Source organism: Uloborus diversus, chromosome 7 (assembly GCF_026930045.1).
Source record: "Uloborus diversus isolate 005 chromosome 7, Udiv.v.3.1, whole genome shotgun sequence".
Classification (NCBI taxonomy): Eukaryota; Metazoa; Arthropoda; class Arachnida; order Araneae; family Uloboridae; genus Uloborus; species Uloborus diversus.
In genome coordinates, this window is record NC_072737.1 from 73,391,465 (window position 1) to 73,419,045 (window position 27,581).

General features: G+C 32.6%; 1 protein-coding gene across 1 annotated transcript; it reads right to left on the reverse strand.

The window, feature by feature from the left end:
- Positions 1-23,063: 23,063 nt before the first annotated feature.
- LOC129226615 (tigger transposable element-derived protein 4-like) lies at positions 23,064-24,006 on the reverse strand. Its single transcript, XM_054861244.1, has 2 exons — positions 23,417-24,006; positions 23,064-23,330 (listed from the first exon to the last, which is right to left on the reverse strand). Exons 1-2 carry the CDS (start codon positions 23,931-23,933, stop codon positions 23,086-23,088), a joined length of 762 nt encoding a protein of 253 aa, XP_054717219.1. The 5' UTR covers positions 23,934-24,006; the 3' UTR covers positions 23,064-23,085.
- Between the last annotated feature and the right edge of the window lie 3,575 nt (positions 24,007-27,581).

A 27,581-nucleotide genomic window follows, 5' to 3' on the forward strand; every position in this document is an offset into this window, starting at 1 on the left:
TAATTTATTTTGAAGAATGTACTGTTTTTTTCTTCACCTTGTTTTCTTTCTTATTTTTTAGAATCTCTTAAAAATGAAGATTATGATTCAACAACCATTAGCCTTGAAAGAAAAGTTTAGTCTCGAGGGTACATAAATAAAACAGGCTTTAGAAATATTGTTAAAAGCTATTAGACAGAAGATTGCAAAAAGTAGCAATGAGGAAAAAATGAAATAAATATAATATATATTGTAGCTAAATTACTTTATGCTATATTTTTTAATTATTTTTCTTCTTTCTTACGCTTAAAAAGAGCTGTGCAGTAAAAAATTATTTTTTAGTGTTTGAATTTTGCGTATTTTTGAAGCATTGGAGCATTGTTTCTTATTTGGTAGCTAAAATATTTCTTAAAATAGTGTAAATTTTCTAATCATGTATTTTTCAAGAGTTGTGAGATAAACTTGTGATACATTGAGAAGCGTTTTTATTAGAATGTAGTCAACAAATATGAAAATCACGCTTGCATTGAACAAACACAAATGTGTTGGTAAATTTAATTGAAAATGTTTCTTTTAAACAAATCAGTTCATTTAACCCTGAACTTATTCATAATTAGCTTAGGCCAGGAAGGGCCAACCTTATTGAGAAGAGTGCCAATTTCTGGAAAAAGATGTTTCGTGTACCACTTTCAGGTTTTTCAACATACTGAAAATTATAAAAAATCTATATATATAAAAATGAATGTTTGTCTGTATGTCATCCATGAACTCAAAAACTACCAGGCAGATTTGGCTGAAACTTTCACCGTTTGTTATTTTTGGTACTGGGAATGTTTATAGACCGGTTCGAAAAAAATCCGATCGATAGTTCCTTTTTTATTCCAATTTAAGTCACAATCCATTGGATAAATACGAATAAAATTATCGGCTGCAGAAATTAATTCGCGTGAAAGATATCATTGATAAGAAGTTAGCTGTTGCCATTTTTCTTGAGTTTGAACAAATAAATTCTTTCTTTATTGTTTTATGGCTTTTCATGCAACGGGGGGATTTAAAACTTTTTCTATTTGATATTTTTAGCGATTGATTGATCTTGCAAACTGCGTGAGTACAAAATTTGAGTATAGTCACGGCTTCACTTGATACCTGGACCGATTATTATGAAAATTGCTATATATATATATATATATATATATATATATATATATATATATATATATATATATATATATATATATATATATATATATGTATTTTTCCACGGAGAAGGTGCATAATATGCTCATTGAAGCCACTCGCCACCAGGTGGCACTGCAGAGTAGCAACTTCTGCCCCGTTCAACCGATTGTCATGAAAATCAATATAATGATGTATTTTTTTGTTGGCGTAGCAACGCGCGTCGGGTACAGCTAGTATTAAATAAATGTTAGTGTGACTTAATTATGTGGTTTTTACTCATATAGCAAATTTTGTCTATATGTAAGTCTTGGTAATGGAAAAGCTCGTCAATTTAGAACGCTAACAAAACAGGCACTAGAGCTTGTATTTTGTTATAACAGCACATTACAGGGCTAGAGCAACAAAATGCAAGTAAGAGCACGAAACACTTCTTGATGGATGTGTTGCAGAAAAACTAGTTGGCGAAAATCAAGAAGTTCTTCGACATTACCGAAATTATCATTATTATAACGCATAAATGTGCATAATTGCGCCTTGTCAATGATGTCACAGTTATCAGTCAATGCTAATGATAAGTACTTGTGACACTGTAATTCAATGAATTTGTGTACTAACCTCCTTACCCATTCATTTATGGAAGACACGACTTTATTTCTAGACAAAGCTGTAGACCAATATTTTCAGATATTATATTTATCATTAAAAATCAATTACAGGTAAGATTTTAAAGATTTTCTCCGTATATGATAATGGCGTTTCTAGAGTTTGACAAAGTTCCTGAAAACGACATTATTTTCTATTAGTCTATTGGTATTTGCGTGCCACTCTTAACACTCCTCCGTGCTACATTGAGGCACGCTGGTTGGCCATCCGTGGTTTAGACAATGCAATGTTCTAAAACCCTTTTTACGATTATGTTAGAGTCAGAGGTTCTTGTCCTCACGATACTTTTGAAGACTTTTTTGCAGAACATTTACAATATTTTCTTGACATTAAACTCCAACATCTTTTATGACAAATAAGTTCTACTTTAACTGATAGATCGGTAGCTATTCGAAGCGGAAAACATCCTTTTTTTTGTCCTCATTTGATTGCGGTTGGAGTTGAAGGATAATTTATATGCTGATTTTATATTACTTGTCATTAGCACTATTGTTCAACATACTAATAATAAATCTAGTCTCCAAAAAGTATACCATAAATACAGACGATCTAACATCTTGAGTTATTAAATCCATGGCTTCTTGCGATCGGCCAGCCAATCGCAGGTAGCCATGTTGAATCCATCAGAATTTGGCTGGGACACATTTTTCGATGGTCAGATTTGGACCAAGAAAGAAAACTAACCTTTTCAAATATTGAGGGTACTAGGAAAAGATTGAGACCAGCTACAAGATGGTTGGACAGTGTAGAAAAATATTAAATAAAAAGATTTTAGGAGTAAATAGGTGGAGATTCTTAGCAGAAAGTCGTACCACCTGGAGGAAGTAGACAGAGAAAGTGTTGGCCTGCACCAGGCTGTAGAACTGCCGAAGAAGTTACCATTTGTGATTCGGAACAAGTGTACAGTTTTTTCTTTACAAATAGACGACCGTTTTGCATGTGATAATGCTGCTAGTGGAGAACGGAAGAATGTTTGTGCGTTTTAATTCTACAATATGGAACTATAGCATGTATTTTTACTTTTCAAGCATATAAATATTAGTTTCACAACATTTAATCTGTTGAAAGAAATTCAGTTTATGTTTCTCTATAACTCATGAAGATTAAAGTTAGTTAAATTTAAACGACAATCAAAAACATACAATTTTAAAATCTTTGTACTATTAACACTTTTCACAAGTTAACAACACAAATTGAAAACTCATTAAAGTATCTTTTGAGTCCGATTTGTTGTGCTCTAGTTTACATCCCATACAATTTCGTTATAGCACATACGTTTTCCTCTTCTGATGCTACCGTAAAACATTTTTATAAAATAATAGACTGTGTAAACGGAAGTTCAAAGTTATACTTAACACTTAAGAAATACTTTCACACGTTCAAACTTCTAAAATATTCTTCGCTAGAAAAGTTTTGAAGCCAATTCCATTAGAAAATATTAAATAACCGTTCTTGTTCACCTTAGATTTAATGGAAAACATTTTTGCTCTCTAAAAATAGCCGATAAATGAAAGAGATGTCTTTAAATTTTGCTTTTTTCCCCGAATTTTTTATTTGCTGGCAATTTTGTTCAAGGTTAAGTGCTAAATACATTAAACAATAAATATAAAAAGCATAACAGCAAGCTATGCTCCGAAAATGGAAAAGATTGATTTTGTGTACGTAAACCTCGTGAAAGTAATTTTAGTGCAATTCTGTACAAAAATTGATGAAAAGAATCGCGATTGTCTCTAACAAAAAGTCTGTTTGGTATAATACATTATTAGAAAAACATTCTGCTACAAAAACATGTATATTATAATAAGGTTTTCAAAAAACTGATTGCTTCAAATGAAAATAAAAATTTAGTTTTGATGAAAAAGGAGTTAGTGTTAGTAGCAAATACATATCCATTGACTTTTTTCAAACATGTGGATTGCATATTGCCAAGCACTATATTAAGAGCCATTGTCTGTAAGGATCAGGCAGGTTGTGATTGTTGACATTTTTAATTTTCTTTATTTTTGCAAATGTTGTTCCTTATCATGAATGTAATGTTTGTGCAAAATATGAGCTTTATCTGCCTTACCGTTTTTGGGAAATTAAATTTTTTAATTTATGGGGCGTGGCACATTTTTGCGTGTTTTTCAAATTTGCAGATTTTGAAGTTCTTGTTGCTTTAAGCGCCCATATAATGACATAGATTTTTAAATTTTATACTATTATATGGTCTTCTTAGATACTATTACAGCTGTCAAATCGCTGTCACTACGAGGGCGACGACCACACACTCCGTTTAAAAATTGACCGAAAATGAATTTTTTTACTACATTCAATGCCAATTTTCTCAAAGCGCCTTCATGATGACACCTACTTTTACATAAATTTCTAGCTACACTTGCATACATCAAAAATATGGAATAAATTTGGTGTCACTTTAAAAGCGCCAGAAGATATTGGGACTTTTATGTGATAAATTTCACAAAAATGCAAATGTTTAAAACCTAACTACAACTCTCGCCCTCATAGCAGAGATCTAAAACTAATTAAGTTTGGTAACCAACATGTTCGTCTAACATATGAACTAAAGAAAACGGCGTCACTCCTATTACTTTCGAAAATATAATCATTCGAAATTAGTACTTTATGGACTTATTTAAAAAAGGACTTTTCTAATTCGAATGGCTTTTTGCACGGTTTGTTTTAAACTTTAATATAAAATTACAGTAGTGACATCTAAAATAATATGTCTATAATGCTTTTTATATAAAAAAAAAGCTTTATAAAAAGCATTAGAAACACAGTAAATCGATATAGGTACAGATGGACGTATTGTGTAATGTGCATTATAAGCTAAAATAGTTGTACTAAAATTCATATTTTTTCAACCATACTATTTTTTTTATCTTTTATTTATATTAAAAATGCAACTATTTACAACATAATGTCTTAAATAGTCATAAACATAATATATTATATAGCGAGCATTCAGAATCTGAAACATAATTTGAGGATGACGTAGACTAAAAGAAAACATAAAAAATCAAATCACCCAGTTTCAGAAAGACGGTCATCTCTTATTGATATCTGCTAATTTAGTAGCACTAAAGCTTGGGAAAACATGGTATCCCGGAGAAGTAGAAGAAGTTGACCATTTGCTTATCTGAATACAACTAGTCCCCTCATAGCAGAGATCTGAAACTAATTAACCAACATGTTTGTCTAACATTTGCACTAATAAAATTAGTGTCACTCCTACTACTTTTGGAAATATAATCATTCGAAGCTAGTATGTTGTGGTGTATTTTTTTCATTTATTACTATTTTTTTAAAATTTATTTTATTTGTTTATTTATGTATTTTGTTAATTTAATCTTATCACACCCAGATAATGTTTTTGACCATATTTATTTTTAATTTATTAAAAAGAATTAACGTTTAACATAAACAGCTTTGGGCAGCAAGAGCGTCTTTATCTTGAATAGAAAATGCTCGTTTTGATATAGGTACAGGTGGATCTATTGTGCATAATATGTTTAGATTATCATACCAATACTCACCTTTTTTCCGCTGAAATAATTTTATTTATTCCAATCCTTCTTGCCATGCATTTGACCTTTACTTGCAAATGGTCAACTTCTACAATTTCTTCGGGATACCATGTTTTCCCAAGCTTTAATGCTATAAAATTACCAGATATCAATAAGAATTGACCGTCTTTCTGAAATTGGGTGATTTGATTTTTTATGTTTTCTTTGTTTTAGTCTACGTCATCCTCAAATAATGTTTCAGATTCTGAATTCTTGCTATATAATACATTATGTTTATAACTATTTAAGATATTATGTTATAAATAGTTGCATTTTTAAAATAAATAACAGATACAAAAATAGTATGGTTGAAAAATATGAATATTAGTACGACTGTTTTAGCCTATGATGCACATTTACACAATACGTCCATCTGTACCTATATCGATTTACTGTGTTTCTGATGCTTTTTATAAAGCTTTTTTATAAAAATCATTAGAAACATTATTTTAGGTGTCACTACTGTAATTGTATATTAAAGTTTAAAACAAACCGTACAAAAAGCCATTCGAATTAGAAAAGTCTTTTTTTAAATAACTCCATGACATACTAATTTTGAATGATTATATTTTCGAAAGTAATAGGAGTGACACCGTTTTTTTAGTTCATATGTTAGACGAAGATGTTGGTTATCAAACTTAATTAGTTTCAGATCTCTGCTATGAAGGCGAGAGTAGTCTTTAGGTTTTAAACATTTGCATTTTTGTGAAATTTATCACGTAAAAGTTCCAATATCTTCTGGCGCCCTTATAGTGACACCAATTTTATTCCATATTTTTGATGTATGCAAGTGTAGCTAGGACGTTGGTGTCATCATGAAGGCGCTTTGAGAAAATTGGCATTGAATGTAGTAAAAAAATTCATTTTCGGTCATTTTTAAACGGAGTTCGTGGCCGTCACCCTCGTAGTGACACCGATTTGACAGCTGTAATAGTATCTAAGAAGACCATATAATAGTATAGAATTTAAAAATCCGAGTCATTATAGGGGCGCTTAAAGCAACAAGAACTTTAAAATCTGCAAATTTGAAAAACACGCAAAAATGTGCCCCTAAATTTAAAACTTTAATTCCTCAAAAACGGTAAGGCAGACAAAGCTCATATTTTGCACAAACATTATATTCCTGATAAGGAGCAACATATGTGAAAATAAGAAAAATTAAAAATGTCAACAATCACAAATGCCGTAAACTGCCTGATTCTTACAGACAATGGCTCTCAATTCGAAAAGGAGGCAGCCAATTTGAACATCTTACATAATAAAGGACAAAATAAATATCGATGCTTATGTTTCTAATACAGATCGGTTTCGTAAATCAAGTACGACATCATACATTTGCTCGAAAAGTATGAGTCACAGACGTAACAATTCAGCAGACATTTTTTTATGTACTCCAGGCAACAATTTTGGCTATGCAAAGTATTGATGGGACACCTTGTAATTTTCAACATGAGTTGCGATGGAGAACTTGTTGTAAAATGCGCCTTAAGTTTCTGGCGTCTTGAAGAAAACGGATCTGTTTTCATGAAACATCTCATGATAAAAAGCATTAAAAGATTGGGATAAAAGTATGAGAAAATAATTATTGTAAAAGCTTTTAAGTGCAAGCTAGCTCTACAGCTGGTCAACCAATCAAATTTTCGAAGTGACTTTACCCAGAATGCTTTTGACCATTATCGTGCCGAAAAGATCGCAGCCCAAAACCCTTAGAAAATTTCTTGGAGCTGTGGCATACTTTTAGAAATTTAGCCTCAAATGATCGTTAAAGTATCTTTCTTTTATTGTCACGAACCTTTATTTACCAAAGACACAATTCTAACTAGAGGAAAGAAGACTCATAAAGGTTTTTTGAGAGAAAACTCGGTCTAAAATTTCTCCTTAAAATGCATAAGGCATCATGGAAAGAGTTTCCAGAGGGCATGAGTATTGAGTAAGCCTACTTTTCTATTCTAACCGTCTCCCACACATACAATAAGATTCGAGTATAAGGCTTAGGTATTTTCACCTGCTTGATTCATCTTCCAGAACAGAGTTTTGAATCATGTTCAGGCTTTGATCGGTTTGGTTGAGGCTGGGCACACATGGATTCAGGGTGATTCAGCAAGCACTACATGGTGGTTCTTAAAATTATGAACTTACCTGGGAAGTATATTATGTTAAGCTATTTCAAAGCTAATTTTCTACATTGTCTTGTTACCCATAATGATGTATATATATATATAAGTATATATTTATTTGTTTTGGAGTTGACATTCTAATAGAACTTTAGATGAAACAAATTAATTGTAATAAATTTGCCATTTGACAAAAACATTTCTAATAAGGAAAAAATAATTCTTCTAACCAGTTATATATTTTTTGCAGAATAGAACAAATAAAGCAAAATTCAGAAATAAATATTTCCATTTCTTTACTAATAATAAAGCTGAAAGTCTCTCTGTCCGGAGGATGTCTGTAGGATGTCTGGATCTCTGTGATGCGCATAGCGCCTAGACCGTTCGGCCGATTTTCATGAAATTTGGCACGAAATTAGTTTGTAGCATGGGGATGTGCACCTCGAAGCGATTTTTCGAAAATTCGATGTGGTTCTTTTTTTATTCCAATTTTAAGAACACAAATATCATAAGATGGACGAGTAAATTACGAAATTAATCATAACGTGGAGCCGTAACATGGGCATAAACCAATTGGCGAGATACGAAATTATCATAACGTGGAACCGTAACGTGGGTACAAGCCAATTGGCAAGAAGATTCACCATACATTATTTGTAAATATACAGGCGAACCAAAAGACCTTTTAATTTTTCTATTACGGGCAAAGCCGTGCGGGTACCACTAGTTTAAAATAAGTTCATATTTTTCACTTCACTGTTCAACTTTTTTTTTAAACAATGACATAATTTTAGAAGCTCAAACTCAATATATCATTATCGAAGTAAACATGATATTCATCGTTTTAAACAATCAAAAACATGCTTGCCAACCTTGAATAAAATTTTTCAGCATATTTAATGCTCCATATTTTGATACAATGTGACGTACCTCACGTTACATTCGCAACATGTGCTACCTTGCCCGGAAACTATTGACAGTTCTTAAAGTCCTGAGATATTTCGTACAAAGTTTTTCAATAAAATCCGTCAAGATTACTCAGAATTTATATTTATAAGAAATATCGATTTAAAGTATAATCTAGTATGCATTTATTGGGGAATGGAGCAGCTGGTGGGAGCAGCTGCCGTCTCGCTACAAGAATGGAATCAATTTTTAGCAAAAATGATTTTAGTGAACATTATAACCGGAGTAGTAATCTTTAGAAAAAAATGTTTTGCGTATGTGAGAATGAGCTTTATTTTTAACATAAATCTGAAAACTTGGGCTACTAGTGACTACGCATGGATATTTATTTATTGATTTATTAATGGAGTATGAATTACCTCAATAAATGTAGTAAATATCACGATAAAAGCAGTCAATTTACTATCGTGCTCAGCTTACTGAATAGAAACAAATAGAATTTTTTGAATTGAACTGCGTAAACTATTGGTTATGAAGAGTATTTTAAACTTCGCAATTTTTTTCTGCGAATATCTTCAGCTGTCATCATTATAGCTAACTCACAACCTAACTTTAGTAATTTAAATGTTGAGACAGTGAAAAGTCATTTATTTTTTCTCATGAACCAGTTCCTGTGTCAGTCTGAATTTTTCCGCGCTTTTATAAAAGTGGGAGGAATATGGGTTTTGAATCGTTTCTTATCGATTAGCAACCGCACAGTGGGAAAAATTGCATTATTCTGCTTCATCGAATTTTTTCATATTTAATTTTCAGCATGATACATTCTGAAAATTCTACCTCGTGTAGACCACATTAGAAAGCAGATTTTTAAAAAATTATATTTTTGAAAAAAAAATATTAAGGTCAAATAATGATTTTCATTTCCTTAAAATATTACTATCACATATCCTTGCCAAGTGATAATCATATGAAGACCCATTTAAAGAGGTTTAAAATGACACCCAGTGCGGCACTCTAGCGGTCACGGAAGCTGAGAAAAAGGAAGTTTTGTAAGTAAATTTCATTTTTTGTCATTTTTTGAGTACTTTGAAGGGTCTCACATGAGTAACTAACAGTCGAAAAAAATCTAAAAAAACAATTTTTGTCTATCAATACAAGGATAGAATCAAATATAAATTTTGTAGAAATCGATGATGATCAGATTTAGAAGCTCGTTGATTTGAACCTTGAAAATGATCTTGTTATCCTATATACAGTCGATTTCGGTTAATAGGACCACATTAGGACGGGACTATTTTGGTCCTAATAACTGGCTGGTCCGATTAAGAGAACAGGACCTGTGTAGCTTGACCGAACATGCTATACACAAAACAGTTAAATGCCATTTTGATTATTGCTTCGAATGACATATTGCTTCGAAGAATTTTTTACACGCGTTTAACAACGTATTCAAACTGATACAGCTTTAGTTACATTCCTTTCAGTCAGTAAGATTCGTTTCAACAACGAGAACTAAAAATGAAATTGAAACAATAAGTGCTAAAAAGTACTAATCGGCCATTAAAAATTTCAATGAAATGAAAATTAAAAAAAAAATGCTCACTGAAAATTTTTACATATTATTGAACGTGTTTACTGAACTAAGGAAATTTTAAACTTCACTGATTTTTTTTAGTCTGCTGGAACAGTGCCGCAGTGAGAATTTCGTTAACTATTTTTTCTGCTGATTTGCTGGGTTTAATTGAAAGTTACAAGGAATCAAAACTAACTTTTATTGCATTAACTGTTAAATTCGTTGATCCACTTGAAAATCGCTTTAAGCTGGCGATTTCTACATCTTTTTCCAAATTTGTTCTCATGTTCCTTGGTCCGATAAAGCGAATTTTTGGTCCCTAGAAGCAAATTATATTATATATTAGGCTTGTACAATGAGATTTGTTTTGGTTCTTTAAGATTTGGTCTGAATAAATGGCTGGTCCGATTAGCCGGTATTCCAATTAAGCAGATTCCACTGTAGTAACATATACCTTAACCTGTAATCGAACGTAATCGTTTTGTAGCATTTTAAACTAAATCCAAAATGGCGCATTTTATCATCAGTATTCATTGGAGAAAACGAGCTCAGTGAAAGCCATTCTCGCCTTTTTGGCTTTAGTCTGCTCAAAGAGTCTAAACGAAATGCATTAATTTTGTATGACAAGTTAATTAGATGGCGTTTGTCTTGGCACTGGAAAACGTGCTAAATAAATCATTAGAGCAAAAGGAAAACGAAGATATTTGTAATTATTTATATTTTATCACAATGTTTTGTAATTAGCGATTATATTAATAGGAGTGATAGGCTATATATATGAGAAATATAAAAGTATGCATGCAAAATTACAAAAAAATCTTTAAAAATATTTCTTCTTCTTAAAAAAAGAAAGATTAAAGAAAAAAATCATGTCTGCTATTAGTTTTCTAATGATTATAAAACTTTAGCTGACTTTTACTTCGCGTTTTACCCACATTTTTTGTTTAGTATTGTCCGAAATTGAAGTTGAATTTTTCTCAGTTTGCTGGCAAATTAATTTAGGAAAAATTTTATCAAAAATTATCTTAACCGTTTTCAAAACATAAAACAAATAATATAAAGAAAGTAAAAGAGTCGCCCACTACATATTATTTGATGTTTCTTAAAATAGCTTAACAAAGTAATTTATAGGTTTCATATTCCGGGAAAAACTGTTTCCTAGCACAAAATGTAGTGTATGAACACTAAGCGTGGGTGGGTTTCACATTTTTCTAAAAATTGGAAGGAAAAGACATTTCTTAATCTTTATCTTCTTTACTAATAATAAAGCTGAATGTCTCTCTGTCCGGAGGATGTCTGGATGTCTGGATGTCTGTAGGATATCTGTAGGATGTCTGTGACGCGCATAGCGCCTAAACCGTTCGGCCGATTTTCATGAAATTTGGCACGAAGTTAGTATGTAGCATGGGGGTGTGCACCTCGAAGCGATTTTTCGAAAATTCGATGTGGTTCTTTTTTTATTCAAATTTTAAGAACACAAATATCATAAGATGGACGAGTAAATTACGAAATTAATCATAACGTGGAGCCGTAACATGGGCATAAGCCAATTGGCGAGATACGAAATTATCATAACGTGGAACTGTAACGTCGGTACAAGCCAATTGGCGAGAAAATTCACCATACATTATTTGTAAATATACAAGCGAACCAAAAGACCTTTAATTTTTCTATTACGGGCGAAGCCGTGCGGGTGCCACTAGTTAATAATAAAGCTGAACGTCTCTATGTCCGGATCCCTCTCTGTCTGTCAGGATCTCTGTGACGCGCATAGCGCCTAAACCGTTCGGCCGATTTTCATGAAATTTGTCACAAAGTTAGTTTGTAGCATGGGGGTGTGCACCTCGAAGCGATTTTTCGAAAATTCGATGTGGTGTTTTTTCTATTCCAATTTTAAGAACAAAACTATCATAAGATGAACGAGCAAGTTACGGAATTATCATAACGTGGAACCGTAACATGGGCCACAAGTCAATTGGCGAGATACGAAATTATCATAACGTGGAACCGCAACGTCGATGCAAGCCAATTGGCGAGAAAATTCACCACATATTATTTGTAAATATACAGGCGAACCAAAAGACCTTTTAATTTTTCTATTACGGGCTAAGCCGTGCGGTACCACTAATAAAGAATAATGGAGATTAGCGTTCATGGAAATTTTGAGCCAAAAAAGTTAGTAATTCAACTAACACTATATATTTTCTAATCAATATCGCAAAAAGGGACAAACAGAATCCATAGTGCTTTCAGTAAATACTAGATTGTTTGAGAGATAGGATTACAGTGAGGAGTGATAAACTTTTTATGGGTTCCGCTTTTAATACAGACAGTTTAAATAGTGTATTTATGCGAAAATAATGCAGCAAGAGCCAATAAATAAACATTTCTTTCATAGACGAGTCAAAGTTCATGCTAGGGAAAAAAAGTAATATGAGATTTTCCACCCTAACCAAAATTTTAAGTGATTTTTTTTTTATTTGTGAGAGTTTTTTGCATTTTAGTGTATTGGTTTAACGTATTATAAAAACTAGTGTTCGCCCAGTGGTCAAAACTCGACCATATTCATAAATGAATATTTGAGAAAACTTGTATGAATTTAACTATTTCTAACATTTTTATTTCTACTCTTACTCATGTTTGCTGCATATCTGGAAGCATACTATTTTTATATGTACACAAAATAAGAAACAGTAATAATTTATTTCAATTTTGCTTTTTGTCTGTTAATCTCAAAATAAATGGATGAAAGGGGAAAATTCGGTAATGGGGTCTTTTCTGAAATTTTAAAAGCATTTTTTTTTTCTGAAAGAGCATTCTTAACCCCTTCAGACCTGGTGTCCGGTATATCGGACAACCACTTTAAACAGCTGCTAATCATTTAATAATTGATTTAATTAGTTGATTTTTTTGTATTTAACTCTTTACACTCCGCTTATTATAATCTGTGAAATAATTTTTCGTTTTGGGATTGACAACACTGACATATAACGATTGAGAGATAGAGAGTGGCTCATTTTACCAACCATGGATTTTCATCTGAAAAGCGAAGTTTTTTTCCTGACTTTTTTAAAAAATATATAGTCTTTAATTAATCGTTTCAAACGCTTATATTATGTTTTATAATTGTTTGTAGAACATTTTATAATGAAGTTTGTTTGGTATTTTATCGTTTTTGTATATGAAATATTGATTTCAAAAATATAAGTTTGGAATATTGGACGTGCCATAACTCTTTTAATTTTTCTCCTACTAACTCAAAATTTTGTCTATAATATACCCTTTACCTTAGTACACTGTGTATCAAGTATCAACATTTCTGGTCAAATATTTCATAATTCCGACTGAAGGGGTTAAAAACAAAGGTTTTAACCATTTTTTAAATGATTTGAAAAAAATTAATATTTTTTAACTATTTCAATTGATGCGCACATTGAAATTCATTTTTTACGCTTCTGCACATGGCATCAAAAGCGATGAAATGCAATTTACTGATGTCATTAGCGCACAGCGCAAATTATCATAACCTGGAAACATGGTTGACAGCAAAGCGTAAAAATTTTGCTCGGCTATGGATTAGCGCGCCAAAGTACATCACTTGTAACGTCATAAAGACCACGCTTTATTTCCAAAATCAAACATTTAAAAAAAGATAATAAAAACTAACTGTCGGGAAAATAAAAGGTTTTTCTGGCTCCACGTTATTTCTTTTGCTTATTCTATCAATTTCATTGACTAAAAGTAGTACTTTTAACTGAAGAAAACAACCCCATAAAGAATTTGGTGTGGTCGTCAAATTCCTGGCTTGAATAATTTTATTTTGGATACCATGTTGTTTTGTGCTTACCCATGTCTTTTTCAAACAGTTTACTTTATTTTTTATTCGGCGATTTTGAAAAAAAAAAAAGTTTACTGCAAAAAATATAATTAAAAAAAAGTATCTTCGATTTTTTCGAAATTTTTCTCCAAATATTTTTTATTTTTTATTGAATCAATGTTTTTAAAATCGCCGAATAAAATTAAAGCTTAGATATTTGTGCATACTTTTTTGAAACAAAATTGAAAATTGACCGACAATATTTTGAGTTATAGCAATTTAAAGCAAACCCTTTTTTTAAAAGAAAACAAACTAAATTTAAATAAAAAAAATATTTTTTCAATATTTATGTTGTGATTTTGCTTATTATTTAGATGGTGAATCAGTGTAAAAAAATTCAAAACTCTGAAGTACATAATAAAAAAATTTCAAAATGTGTCCCTCAAAGCGAGACTTTATTCATGGACAGCCCCTATTTTGTGGCAACCGTATGTGGCAACATTTCCCTACTCTTTGTTTTCGTATGCAAAGTAAAAACATTTCTCGAGCTGCAATTGGTGCCAAAAATTTGACGCCAATAGATGAAGAGCGCCTGCCAATTTAACAATTATCGAAATCTCCCCGAATGAAATGATCCTGCAAAGCTCAGATTATACGCAAAAACTTCTGCATGAACAATGCTTCTTTTAATAAGATTAATATTATTGATTATTAAGTTGTCTTGACCTCTGCCGTTAGAATTATTAAGTTCCAAACAGTGAAATAAACGAATCCTACTTGCTACATTAAAAATTGTCCATTCAGAAACACTGGACGTCGCAATAAAAGTGCTATTTAAAAAAAAAAAATCGTGTTTCTGATTTGTTTACGGTTTAGGGGAAAACTGACAAATGCACTTTTCAAAATTTTTGATTCCTCTACCCTTTGTGTCGCAAAGTTTCACACTTCACTATAAACCCTCTTCCCTTTGCCACATGTCATACTGTTTTTCATAGACATTCTGATAATAAAAAAAAAAGTTTGATGTTTTTTTCTCCCCATTGTATATTCCTCTTGTCATTTATTTCCTCCGCCTTGTCACGAACGGTTACAATTTAATGAACCCCACCTTAAAGAGGGACTTGATTCGTAGTCAGTTCCTTGCAAATAGACATTTCTGTACTCCTTTTTTAAGAATGCAAAAGAAAAATATTTCTCGCCCTGGCATTGGTGCCAAAATGGGTAAAGTTCGCCAATTTCACAATGGAGTCGTTTCCAAAATTTAGAAGTATTTTTTTCTGAAAGAGCATGCTTAAAAACATAGGATCCAACCATTTTTTAAATAAATTGTTTAAGTTTAATATTTTTTAAAAATTACTTAAATCGGTGTGCTTTTATTATTTACGCTTCTGCCGATGACATCACAAATGATGAAATGCCATTCAGTGATGCCATTCACAGAGCAAAATATTTAATTCGCATCTTTACTCACGTGTATTGGCAACGATATGGTTGATAGCAAGCGTAGAGCACAATTTTAATTCGCTTCTTGATTATCATAACGTTTAAACGCGATAGAAAGATGCGCCAAAAAGCATCATTTGTGACGTCATCAAGACCACGCCTTGTTTGAAAGATCGGACGTTTTAAAAAAATTAATTAAAAAATAAATGTTGGGAAAATGAAAATATTTTCTGGGTCCATGTTATTATTATTATTATTTATTGATTTATTTATTTTTTGCTTATTTCTATGAATTTCAGTGAAAAAAGTACTACTGAAGGAAGCAACCCCATTATAGAAGTCGTTCTCAATGAAATGATGCTGCAAAACTCCCTTAATACGTAAAACTTCTGTACAAACAATATTCTTTGTAAAAGTAGGCATTATCTTGCCGTTAAAATAAAATTTCCAATAGTCAAATGAACGAACTCTACTCACGGCAACATATAATGGGGTCGTTTCTAAAATTTTAAAAGTATTTTTTTTCTGAAAGAGCATGCTTAAAAACATAAGATCTAATCATTTTTTAAATAATTTGTTTAAGTTTAATATTTTCACGCTTCTGACGATGATCTCACAAATGATGAAATGCCATTCACTGTTGCCATTCACAGAGCAAAATATTTTATTCGCATCTTTACTCATATGTATTGGCAACGATATGATTGATAGCAAGCGTAGAGCGCAGTTTTAATTCGCTTCTTGATTATCGTGGAATATAACGTGGAAACGTGGTAGAAAGATGCGCCAAAGAGCATCATTTGTGACGTCATAAAGACCACGCCTTGTTTGAAAAATCTGACATTTAAAAATATTAATTAAAAAATAGCTGTTGGGAAAAGGAAAGTATTTTCTGGGTCCATGTTATTTATTTATTTATTTATTTATTTTTGCTTATTCTATCAATTTCAGTGACAAAAAGTAAAACTTTTGACTGAAGGAAACAACCCCATTGTCCATGCGAAAGCACTGGACGTCGTAATAATACGCCAATTTTATCAAAAGTTTCACCTTGAGATCTGTTTGTGGTGATAGCAAATGCAGGTATTATTGGGAGCTGGAACTGAAAGCCGTCCCTCACTCCGTAAAATAATTTATTTAAATATTATAATTGCGAAAACATAATCAAAATGAAAATATTTTAAATGCCCGTAGTTAACCAAAAAACCTCAATAATAAAAACAAATGCAAATATTTCATTTCTTTATGCTCAAGCAAGAATTAGCAACACCACAATATTATCCAGCAATTTCTTCACGCTAACTATGTCGCGTGAAAAAGCAAATAAAATAAATTTTCACTAACTTTTAATTGCTTCTAGCGCGTTTTCTAGCCATTTTAGCGGATTGGCATTTTCGAACGGTAAACCGGGTAGAACGTGTTTTATAGTATTTTGCACGAGCTTTCCAACCACACCAAGCTGGAAGCGCTAAAATGCATTTTTCATGTAGAATGAGCTGTTTAAAAAACCAATTAAAACTTAATGTTTCACGTTTCCAACAATGAATTTCAACAATGGAAAAGAGATAAAATTTTTGAGTTTCGCTAACTAAAAACGCTTATAACTTTTTTCTAGTGGATTTAGGTTATTGGACCTTGGGCGCCCTGACAATTTTTTCGTTAGGAGTGTTTTTTAAAGACCTTTCCAACCATATCGAATTCGAAAAAATTGGAATCTCCGTTCTCGTAGAAAGAGCCATTTAGGACGAAAATGCGTTTTTTTTATTAATATCTCCGTTAATTAGCGTTCTATTTCAAAAATTTTTATTGATGACACTAAAACTCGTCAATAGCTACCGAACAAAAAAAGAATGAAGGAAATCGGTTCACAAACAGAGGAGGAATCGGTACCGAAAGAAAACGGCTTGCCTATTAATATATAAAGATATTTATTTGAACAAAATGTGTGCATATTGCGTAGTACAATATTTAATGAGCGAAATAATGAAAAAAAAATACAGGATCAAGTTTGTCCCCCGATTGACATTAAGATTTCTTCTGTTCTGTTAAAGTAAAAATATTTTTTTTAAATCAATTATTTACAAAATATTGTGTAAATAATGATCTCTCAATCGCCCTTAAAACTGTATCTCAATATCTCCAAAAGAAAAAAAAAATATCTGAAAGTGATGATCTTAAATTTATATGCAACTAATAAAAGCAAAGTTTAAACCGAAAGTTCCAAGAGTGTTAGATTCAGTAATGAAAAATAATAACAAAATTGTCAATTTGTTTTTCGTGTTTCTTTGTGGCTAAACTTCTAGATTCTTCTGTTCATTGATGATAATCAGATGGCAGTTTAAAATTATCAACAGCCGTTTCATTTATATTGGCTATCTGCTTAAAATAAATTTGAAAAATAGAAAAGTTCGAGATGAAAAATTTCGAGATCTTTCTAATAGGTGTCCGTTAATAGTAATAACGGTGGAACAGAAAGGGATTTTTATTGCGTGCAATTTTCGATACAGTTGTGCTATTCAAAGGCACCCATATGGGGAGCAGGGGGGGTTTTCAAGCCCCCCCCTTTGAAATTAGAACTTCCTTGCTTTTAATACATTTTTCTTTGCAAAAATGTAAAAACATTTCTTCTCCAGCAATTAATGAATAAGTTATTAAAAGTGTCAAATTTTAATAACCTAATCTGTACTAAAATCGGTTTCTTTGGCGAAAATATCTGAGCCCCCCCCCCCCCTTAAAATTTTGCATATGAGCACCCTTGGCGCTATTCCTTCAACTCCATGCTTTTAGAACGAAATCTGCTTGTACAAAACAACGTTTGAGTTAATAAAAAATAGCTTACTAGAAAACCAGTTTATAGCATCACAAATTACGGAATATACTGTCTATATGGGCATTTGTGCTACAAGGATCCCTTGCGATTTAATGCGAAAACAGTTTTGCGCCCCCGTACGACACGAAGCGGTTAGTCTAACTCCAATTATCTAAGTAAATAAGTCGTATTAAGCACAGATGTCGTATCTGCCAGTTTTATTAAAACTGAGAGATTATCCAGGTGGCTTTTTGCAACATGTTTTATCTAAATGCGATGTTTATGGTCTTTTTTGAATGAGAATAAAAAGTTCTGAAAAAGTGCCATCTGATTCAAATGTATGGATGCGACAAACTTTAAAAAGCAATATCTATTTTTCAGCTTAGCTGCCAATACGACGTTTACGTTAAGCATGGTAGAATAGATTGAATTATTAACCACAAAACATACTAAATGCAGAAATTGTAAGAAGGATAAATGGAAATAATCGTTTACGATATTTCCATAAAAGTGCGTTTCGAAATTTTCCAAATTTCAAACATCCATATAAAATTTTTTAACTATAAACCGAAGATGTTCTTAAAATTAATTGCGCAATGTTAGTTTACTCCTTCTCCCACAGAGTTCCCCTAGAATCTTTTCTGACCAATCATTGTTCTCCCCTATTCATGGCTTAGAACAAAATTTTCTCATCCAATCGGAATCCTAATCCATTAGTTCGATTTATTTTGCTCTTCTCATTGTTTATTACTTGTTTCCTTAACTGCAACTGAGTTACAAAGCTTCTTTCCATTTGAAGAATATCTTTTTTTTACTTACGTATTAAATCTTTTAGTTTCCATTACCTCCCATTGACTTATCCTCGTGTTGCATCGAGAAGGGAAACTCTGCGGAATGGTTTTCTTCCTTTGAAGCAAAAGATTACAGCATTAATCTAAGTGGGAATCCGGAATTGCAATATTGATGTTTTCTAGAGGAGAAATAAAAATCTATCAAAGGGGGGGGGGGTGCTTGTAATACATATCTGTAAATGCAAATTGGTTTGAAGAATGCGACATTAAGGAAAACAGAGATGGGTTGTTCCCAAAGAAGGAAGAGAGTTGTGTTTAAAAAGTATTTTGTACATAGAGTTGTCTGATTAGTGAATGAACACTACAGCACAGTTTCAGTTTCAGAGGATAACTAATTGAATGATTAGTTAGTTTATTTGATATCTGCATTATCCCATTATACATAGCCCGAAAAACTACAGTTTAAAGAAAAGTGAAATTTTTGGCTTTATTTATAAACTTGTGGTACCCGCACAGTTTTGCCCATAATAGAAAATTAAAAGGCCATTTGGTTTGCCTGTATATTTACAAATAACGGATGATAAATTGCTCGCCAAATCGCTATGTTAATTTGCTTGCCCATGCTATGACAATTTGCTCGTCCACGTTATGGTAATTTGCTCGTCCATGTTATGGTAATTTTCTCGTCCATGTTATGGTAATTTTCTCGTCCATGTTATGATAATTTGCTTGGTAAAATGTTCTTAAAATTGGAATAGAAAAAGAACGAAATCAAATTTTCGAAAAATCGCTTCGAGGTGCACACCCCCCATGCTACAAACTAATTTTGCGCCAAATTGAAAATTGGTCGAATGGTTTATTCATTATACGCGTCATAGAGATCCAGACAGAGAGAGATTCAGACATCCAGACAGAGAGAGATCCAGACATCCAGACAAACTTTCAGCTTTATTATTAGAAATAAAGGTTTATAATTATTATTTTTTACCACTGAAAACACGCGGAAAAACTAGAAATAATTATCTTGAAAAATGATGAAAATGTTTCATTTTGAAATTAAATAAATAAATACCTGATGCATACATAAAGAAATAAAACATTAAGACACTAATGCTTAAAAAAGGGAGTATTTTCCTTCATCTTTTATTTTTTTCTCATGGATAATACAAATATAAAACATGAAGATATTCAGCAGGTAATAATTTTTAAACTGGATAACGGAAAAAATTAAACTATTGAAAAAAATGAGGATAATTGAAGGAAAGAAAGTTAGAACGATATTTACGTACCTGAATTACAAGAAAAAACTTTTCAAACTATAGTTGAAATGTTAGAACACATTTTTACAGAATTTTGCTAACATTTATAGCGATTTGAGTTGTGTACCACTGAAAGTATGGTTGGAACTCATAAAATAGGCATTTAAATTAACGACTTATGGAAAAATCTACTGCTATTACGAGATCAAGTATTTTTTGCTTATAGTATATGGTAAAAGAAGCTTGTTAACTTCGCTTTCTGCACCCTGAAGTCTACTTCAATTTTCTTAACCTACCCTGCCTAAGAAAAAATGTCTTTTGATGAGATGGATTGCGTCATCTCATTTTAATGCTATAACTTTCAACATGCTTTGATTATTTTAAGCATAATATTTATTCTTTCTTCGCGATTAGTTTTTCTTCAAATGTAAAACATCAACATGGAATACAAAATATCTACTTCATTAGATCGTTGTCAAAAACATGGTCATCGATCTCGCGTTTCTAGTTGCAGCCATCCTCACATATACAATAGCGAATGATCGAGTAACGCTCCTGACGTCATCAACAATGAAACTCGCGCCACTGCATGATATAATATTTTTTGATATTCTATCATGCATCAATTTAATAATATTTTTTGATGATGCTTGACATGCAGGGAAAGTTTTTTTTTTTTGTGACAAGGCTGAACTGAATACGGTATCTTAGCTATTTTACTGGTAAGACTGTCATTTCAGCGGAATGAAGAAACGAAAAAGGGGTCAGCAATGAATGCTATCTACTGGAGTTTAGGGTTAATCCACTGGAGTTTAGGGTTAATCCACTGGAGTTGGGGTTAAAATTTCAATCATCAAAATATCACCAAACAGCAAATGCTTCGTTCAAATGCAGAAGCAATTTTTACCCGTCATACCTTGATGGGCGATTTTCTAGTTCCGAAATTAGATTTCAATAAAAATTATCTGACTCAATTTGCTTCGATTGTAACAAACAATCAATATATTAATTAAAAAGGTATTTACTACATCATATTTATACTATGCTTTTTCTAAATATACACCCTCCGTATCATACGCTGTGGTTATTTGAATTTATTTTCAATTCCGCGTTCAAATAAATGGCTTTATCTCTTGAATTCCTTGCTGCATTTTCGCCATCTTTGTTTGTCTTTATCTTCTGGCATTGCCAAGATTTATTCGGCTATTTCTTTTCTTTTTTTTCTAAGTGTCTTAAGGAAGAAAGAAAAGGAGTGGAGAAGGAAATTTGTCTTTTTTACTGTGACCATGTTTCAAAGGTGTCCGTACTTATTCTTGTATTTGGATTCTATTTCTGTCCATTGATTTATGCTTCGAATAAAAATTTTCACTGCTGAAACAAAAGTTTTTTGGGATTCTGCAAAAAACTTTGTAAAAAGCAATTTGTAAAGCGAAACACACATTAGGCGTCACATAAATATTATTCTTATATTATCAAATCAAAAAGTTATTTTTCGTATTGTTCTATGTTCTATTTTCTTACACTGAAAGGGTTTATTGTATTTTCGAAGCATCAGTAAGTAATTTTTCATTGCAAATTGGTATTTGAAATCATTGAATTTGATAATGGAAATGATAACAAATTACATGGAAGGTAAGCAATATATTATTGCTTGGCGTGCTAGCAATATTCATTGTCGCAAAGGTGATTATTTACAGTTGAGGCACGTAACAGTAAGTGACAAAAATGGAAATTTGGCAATAACTTGTACAAATGATGAGAAAAATTCCAGTCTGTTTTGAGGCAAAAAATGGGGTTGTTCTGATAGGTTGTAAAATAATATTACGATCGATGGTACTGCCTCCGAGTTAAGATTATTTATGTAAAAAAGTTCCGCTGTGTGTATACAGTATATTTTCGTGCATTAAATATGAATGTTTTTATTGTTTGTGTTTTCTCGCAGGGTCTCTCTTTATTCAAGTAGAAGATACTAGTGTAGGTGTTTCAGAATCGAACATCCAGGTAGGAAATTTCCAATTCGAACAGTAATAATGATGTATGAAATATGTTTGGTGCAAGTGCTGCTGTCATAGTGGTTTTGAAAATTGTACCATACTTACAAATTTTACCCCAAGCTCTGTATGATTGAAAGTTAAACTTTAAGCTATATAAGTACACAAAGAAATACAGAAGACACATTTTAGTACCTGACAGTGAACCAAAATTCTGCCTTTTGGAAGGTCAAGGGCACAATATCTGCAAATTCTAATTTTGTTTTTTACATCTTTGTCATCTATTATTTTTTAATTTTACTGTACAAACTTGCTAATTCGTTTCCTGCTGAAAATGAAGCACGAAAAAAAAAAAAAAATCAGGTTTCGACATTTTTCTATTGTTAGTAAGGAATCCAGAACGCTTTTCTTCAAGTATCTTAAAAGTTCATTTCTGCAGATAATGCTCTTTACCTACTCACGGCAGAACTCCCCCTCGTGCTTTTTTTTTTTCAAATCAATTTTAAAGACTAACTAAATGAATGCTGCTATATGATTCAAACTTTGCCTGGTTTTAACCAGAAATGTTTGGCACTTGTACCATTTTGCATTATGAAATGCAAAATACTTATGCACTAACTTATATGTATTCGCACTGTTAAGAAAAAAAAATGTTTTACATGTATGACTAGTCAATAAATGAAAAAAATATTAAATGTTTAAGTCTGATAAATACTCTGCGAGAAGCTGATAATAAAAAGATTATACAGTAAACTCTCGTTAGTACGCCGTTGACGGGGATTCTGAAAAACGTCGTATTAAGCGGGACGACGTTATAAGCAGAACTCTTTAAAATGCCGTTTTGGAAGATAACAGGAAAAAAAAACATACCTTACAAAAATCTGATGACTCGTTTTTAATCGCTGAAATAAAAATAACAGTCTAAAAGCAAAAGAAACGCGTATGCATTTTAACCTCTACAACTTTATTACATCTTAGTTACATCTATGCTATTATTTTTTTGTAAGAAAATTCTCCATAAGGAGTTGCTTTCCTCCATCATAAGAAGTTGGTTTCCTAAAATTTCTTATTATAAAACTTTCAATCCTGTTAAGTTCTCTCAGCATCGCTTCCGAGTTTTCGGTAGAAGAGAGCGCCTGCCGCAAAACGCTTACGGAATCGCAGGCGCTAATAAAAGAGGGAAGTTGGGGAGGTTCATCTTCTTCCTCTTCCTCATTATCAACCTCGAATTCTCCATCTTTAAATGAGAAAGTAAAATAAATACTAAACTGAAGTAAGGGTGAACTTTAAAAAGGAAAAAATTTAATAAGTTAACTTACTTACCTTTCGCCATGTCAATCATATCCTGAATTTCTAGAGTTTCCGTGATAGGCAAATCATCATCAACTGAACAATATCCAGGATACTGTTCCTCAAATTCGATGTCCAGAAAATCCGCAACATTCAGGTCATTTTCATTAGATTTGCTCTCAAAATGCGCTTTTCGAAAGCAATTTCTTATCACATCTGGCGCGATCTCATCCCACGCAGCCGAAACATAATGGATAGCATCCAACACATTTATTTTACAGGAAGAGTCCTCTCCTGATTCAATTTCACGTAAGTAACGCTGTACCAGCTTTTTACGGTATTTCTGCTTCAAAACTTTAATGACTCCTTGATCTAATGGCTGAAGCTTGCTGGTAGAGTTGGGGGGGAAATACTCGAGCTTGATGTTTTTGAGGGGGATTCCTTTGGGATGAGCGGGACAGTTGTCCACAAACAGAAGGACTTTCCTCTTTCCTTTACCGAATTTTCGGTCCAACTGTTGCACCCATTCAGTAAACAAACACCCAGTCATCCAGGCTCTATTCTGTGCTTTGTAGTTGCACGGGAAAGTTCGCACATTTTTAAAACACCGTGGTGACTTAGATTTTCCAATCACCATCAGCTTCAACTTGTCAGATGCAGTCCAATTAGAACATGCTAATACAGTCAGTCTGTCTTTACTTAGCTTACCTCCGTGGCACTTTTCATCTTTTAAAACTAAGGATTTGTCTGGCATTAATTTAAAAAATAATCCAAATTCATCAGCGTTATATACGTCCTCAGGTGCATAGTCTTTTAGTAGATTAGGGAGGAGATTTTCTATCCAGGGAGCAATGCTGTCGTCGTCTACGGCTTCGGCTTCACCACTAATTTGACGATATTTAATGCCATATCTTTTTCGAAATCGATCCAGCCAACCAGCTGATCCAGAGAAATCATTTATGCCCAAGCCTTTGGCTATTTCGTTGGCTTTTTCCGTCATAATGGGTCCATTGATCGGCAAGTTATTTCCTCGAGCTTGTTGGAACCATTGGTACAGCACTTCTTCTAAATCCTCATTTTTGCCTTTACGTACCCTCCGTCTTTTACTGATGCCTGAAAAGGCGCTGGATTCAATTTCTTCCCGTTTTTTTAATAAAGTTTTTAATGTAGATACAGGTATTCCTATTTCATTTGCAAATTGCTGCTTATTCGTAACTCCTTTTTTCTCATCATACTGCTGTATAATTTTTAATTTCTCATCGAAACTAAGAGCTTTTCTTTTAGCCATTTCTTAACGTGTGAACAAGTAACCGAATGGACCCTCACAGCACGTAGCGTAGATGGCGTAGTTATCGCTCTCTTGGCACCAATAAAAGCACCGCTCTTTTGGCGAATTCAAATTTCCTTACAACCCTTTGGAACCAGAATGGCTGATGCGCCAGCCTGTTTCCTGTCATGGAGCTAGAATCGAGGGGAGATGACGCGGCGGCGAAGATCAAACGAATCCGGGTTGCCTTTTCCTGCCATTCCTCGCTCTTTCGTATCGGCACAGGCAAATGGGGCGCGCAATGCTTTTCTACGAGAATTTGTCAAACTTTCCCAGCTTGTATTTTTTCTGAATTTCTTTTAATCTTTCAACTGATGTGAAAAATTATTTAACCATACTACTAGAAGGCCTCATTTAAAAATGGTCAACATTGGAGGCGATTTAAGATAAAATTGAGTATTTTCGCAGAGCATACTTACTTGATCTGAGAGCTCCCCATCAATGATTTTTTGACTTTTTACAAGGTGGACCTTTTCCTTAGGTGAGGGGGAGGGGGTGAGAAATTCTTGGAATTCCGAGATAACGAATGCGAACAGGGACAAAGAGGCGTACTTCACGGGTCGGAATAAAGTAGTCGAACTGGTTGCCTTCCGGTAACAGAACTCATGTTTTAACGCGAAGATACAAAAGTTTACTAGCGACGCAATATACGGACGCAATATACGGGATTTTTCCTGTGGGGACTCTAGAAAAACGTCGAAATAAGCGGGAAGTCGTTATAAGCGGGGGCGCTATAAGCGGATAGATTTTAATATTAAAAGCATATTGGTCCCAGGGACCGGAAAAAAACGTCGATATATGCGGGAAGTCGTTCTAAGCGGGGGCGTACTAACGAGAGTTTACTGTATGTTTTTAGTTCCTCCAGTATTCCAAGAGAAAATCTGAGGCTTAGAACATGTGCCTTCGGATTTTGGACGGAGTGTAAGGTCACCAATTTAAGCATTTGTAGTATTTTTCAAGTTAGCAGAAGTTGTCTCTTGTAGTACGTTCTCTACGCATGAAAGCTTACGAACCCATCATTCGGAAAATAGAGAAGTAATTGCATTTTACACAAGAGCACTTGTTAATAATTAATGTCAAAAACGTGAATGGTAAAATACAGTAAGTTAATCTAAATTTATACTTGCCTCTGTACACAGCTCAGAATTTTTAAACTCAATGGATAAAAACGTCAATGACATATAATTTACGTACGAAATGCATGACTTTATTTTCTCTTATGAATGAGTTGTTTATAATTATGCAGCAACGTTCAACATGCGAGCGACTTGAAATAGAGTAGAGTTAAAGGTTTAATCATTCTTTGAATTAAATGCTGGCGTTTTAATCGTAAACTAAAGCGTCATTTCGTATCACTTCAATGTATATTTGAAAATAAATATATTTGCACTGGAACTTCAATGCCTATCTAATGCTGTAGGCTCTGGCTTCATGGTAATCTTCATTTTTTTCAAGTGATAAAACAACTTTAAGCACAGAAAGATTAGTTAATGTTCAGTAATAATCAATATCATATACATATCGTGTGAGATATAAAAACGATAAAATTGTTTTCCTCGTGATTTCCAAAATGTTTCACCTGTAGAGAAATGTGCCATCATTTTTAATTTTATACTTCTTTAGGCGGTAAATTTCGCACTCAAATGTTTTGAAATTTTTTAATGTTTGTCAGTTGCGGATTTTTAGTTCTAGGGAGCCCGTCGTGGAGTATTTTTGTGGGTCCCTTTATCTATCACAGAGTTTTGTAAGAAAATAACAGGTGCATTTGTGTATCCCCTTCAGAACCCTTATGATTGTGACCCCCCCTCGTAGTTGTGTCATATTAAATTTGCTAATCATGTTTGTATATAGAAGGCTTTTTTGCTAATTTCATATTTCGAAGGAGAACTATTTGAAAACATAAAACACTGAAATCACGTGGCGGAGCACTTTTCGGTTGCTTACGAAGTTCGGTTGTTAACAATTTAAAACATTATTAATGAGCCCGAGAACAAGAAAAACATATTTCTAAGAATATAATCAGTGCAAGCAGAAATGATTTCAGTAAAAAGTTTATTTTTCATTTTAGGTGGGAGTATATTTTTAAACACAAATTTCATTATGATTCAAAATAATATCTTCTCTTGTTATTTTTCATTGAAATAACTCTTCTTTTTAAACATGCGTTACGTTGTTTTTAATTTGTTTACATTTTCTTCATTATGAAAAATACAATGTTGTGTTCAAGGGTTGTTGCAGATAAATTATTTTTCCTATTTTCCGAAAAAGGATTTCCAAATTTCAGTCATATACGTTAATAAAAAAGCTTTCATAAGCTCTGTTTGCATGTTAGAAACTGAAATATTTCTTAAGCCATAAAATATTAAGGAATTTTCTTCTTAGAAGAGAACAAAGCAATTTTTTGGTTGGAAGATATTGCAGCACCAGGTTTTAATATTTTCAAAAGATGATTTTCAAAATGTGATTAAAAAATTAATTTCCTTCTTATAAAGTGATAAAAAAAAAGAAGAAGGGGAAAAAAAGCAAGTTTGTTTGCAAAAAATAAAAGATTACTCATTTTTTTTTTTTAGGTTGAGAAGTTTTTCGTATCTTTTCTAGACTAATAAACTGTGCTATTTAGGGATGGGTTTGCTATTTCGATTCTTTTCTGAATTGGCAACTAAAACAAGGCATAAGATAGGAATAGGAAGCTACAGCCTTCCAGATATTTTTAAATGGACTTCCTATTTTTTGCAATTTGCATTGAAGAAATCTCGTACGCTCACATTTTAATTGGACACATTAGTGCTTTTTTTTTTATTAATAAAAGGTAGTAATACAGGATGTTTGAGAAAGTTGGACACAATATTAAATCGCTCTATTCCCTTCATT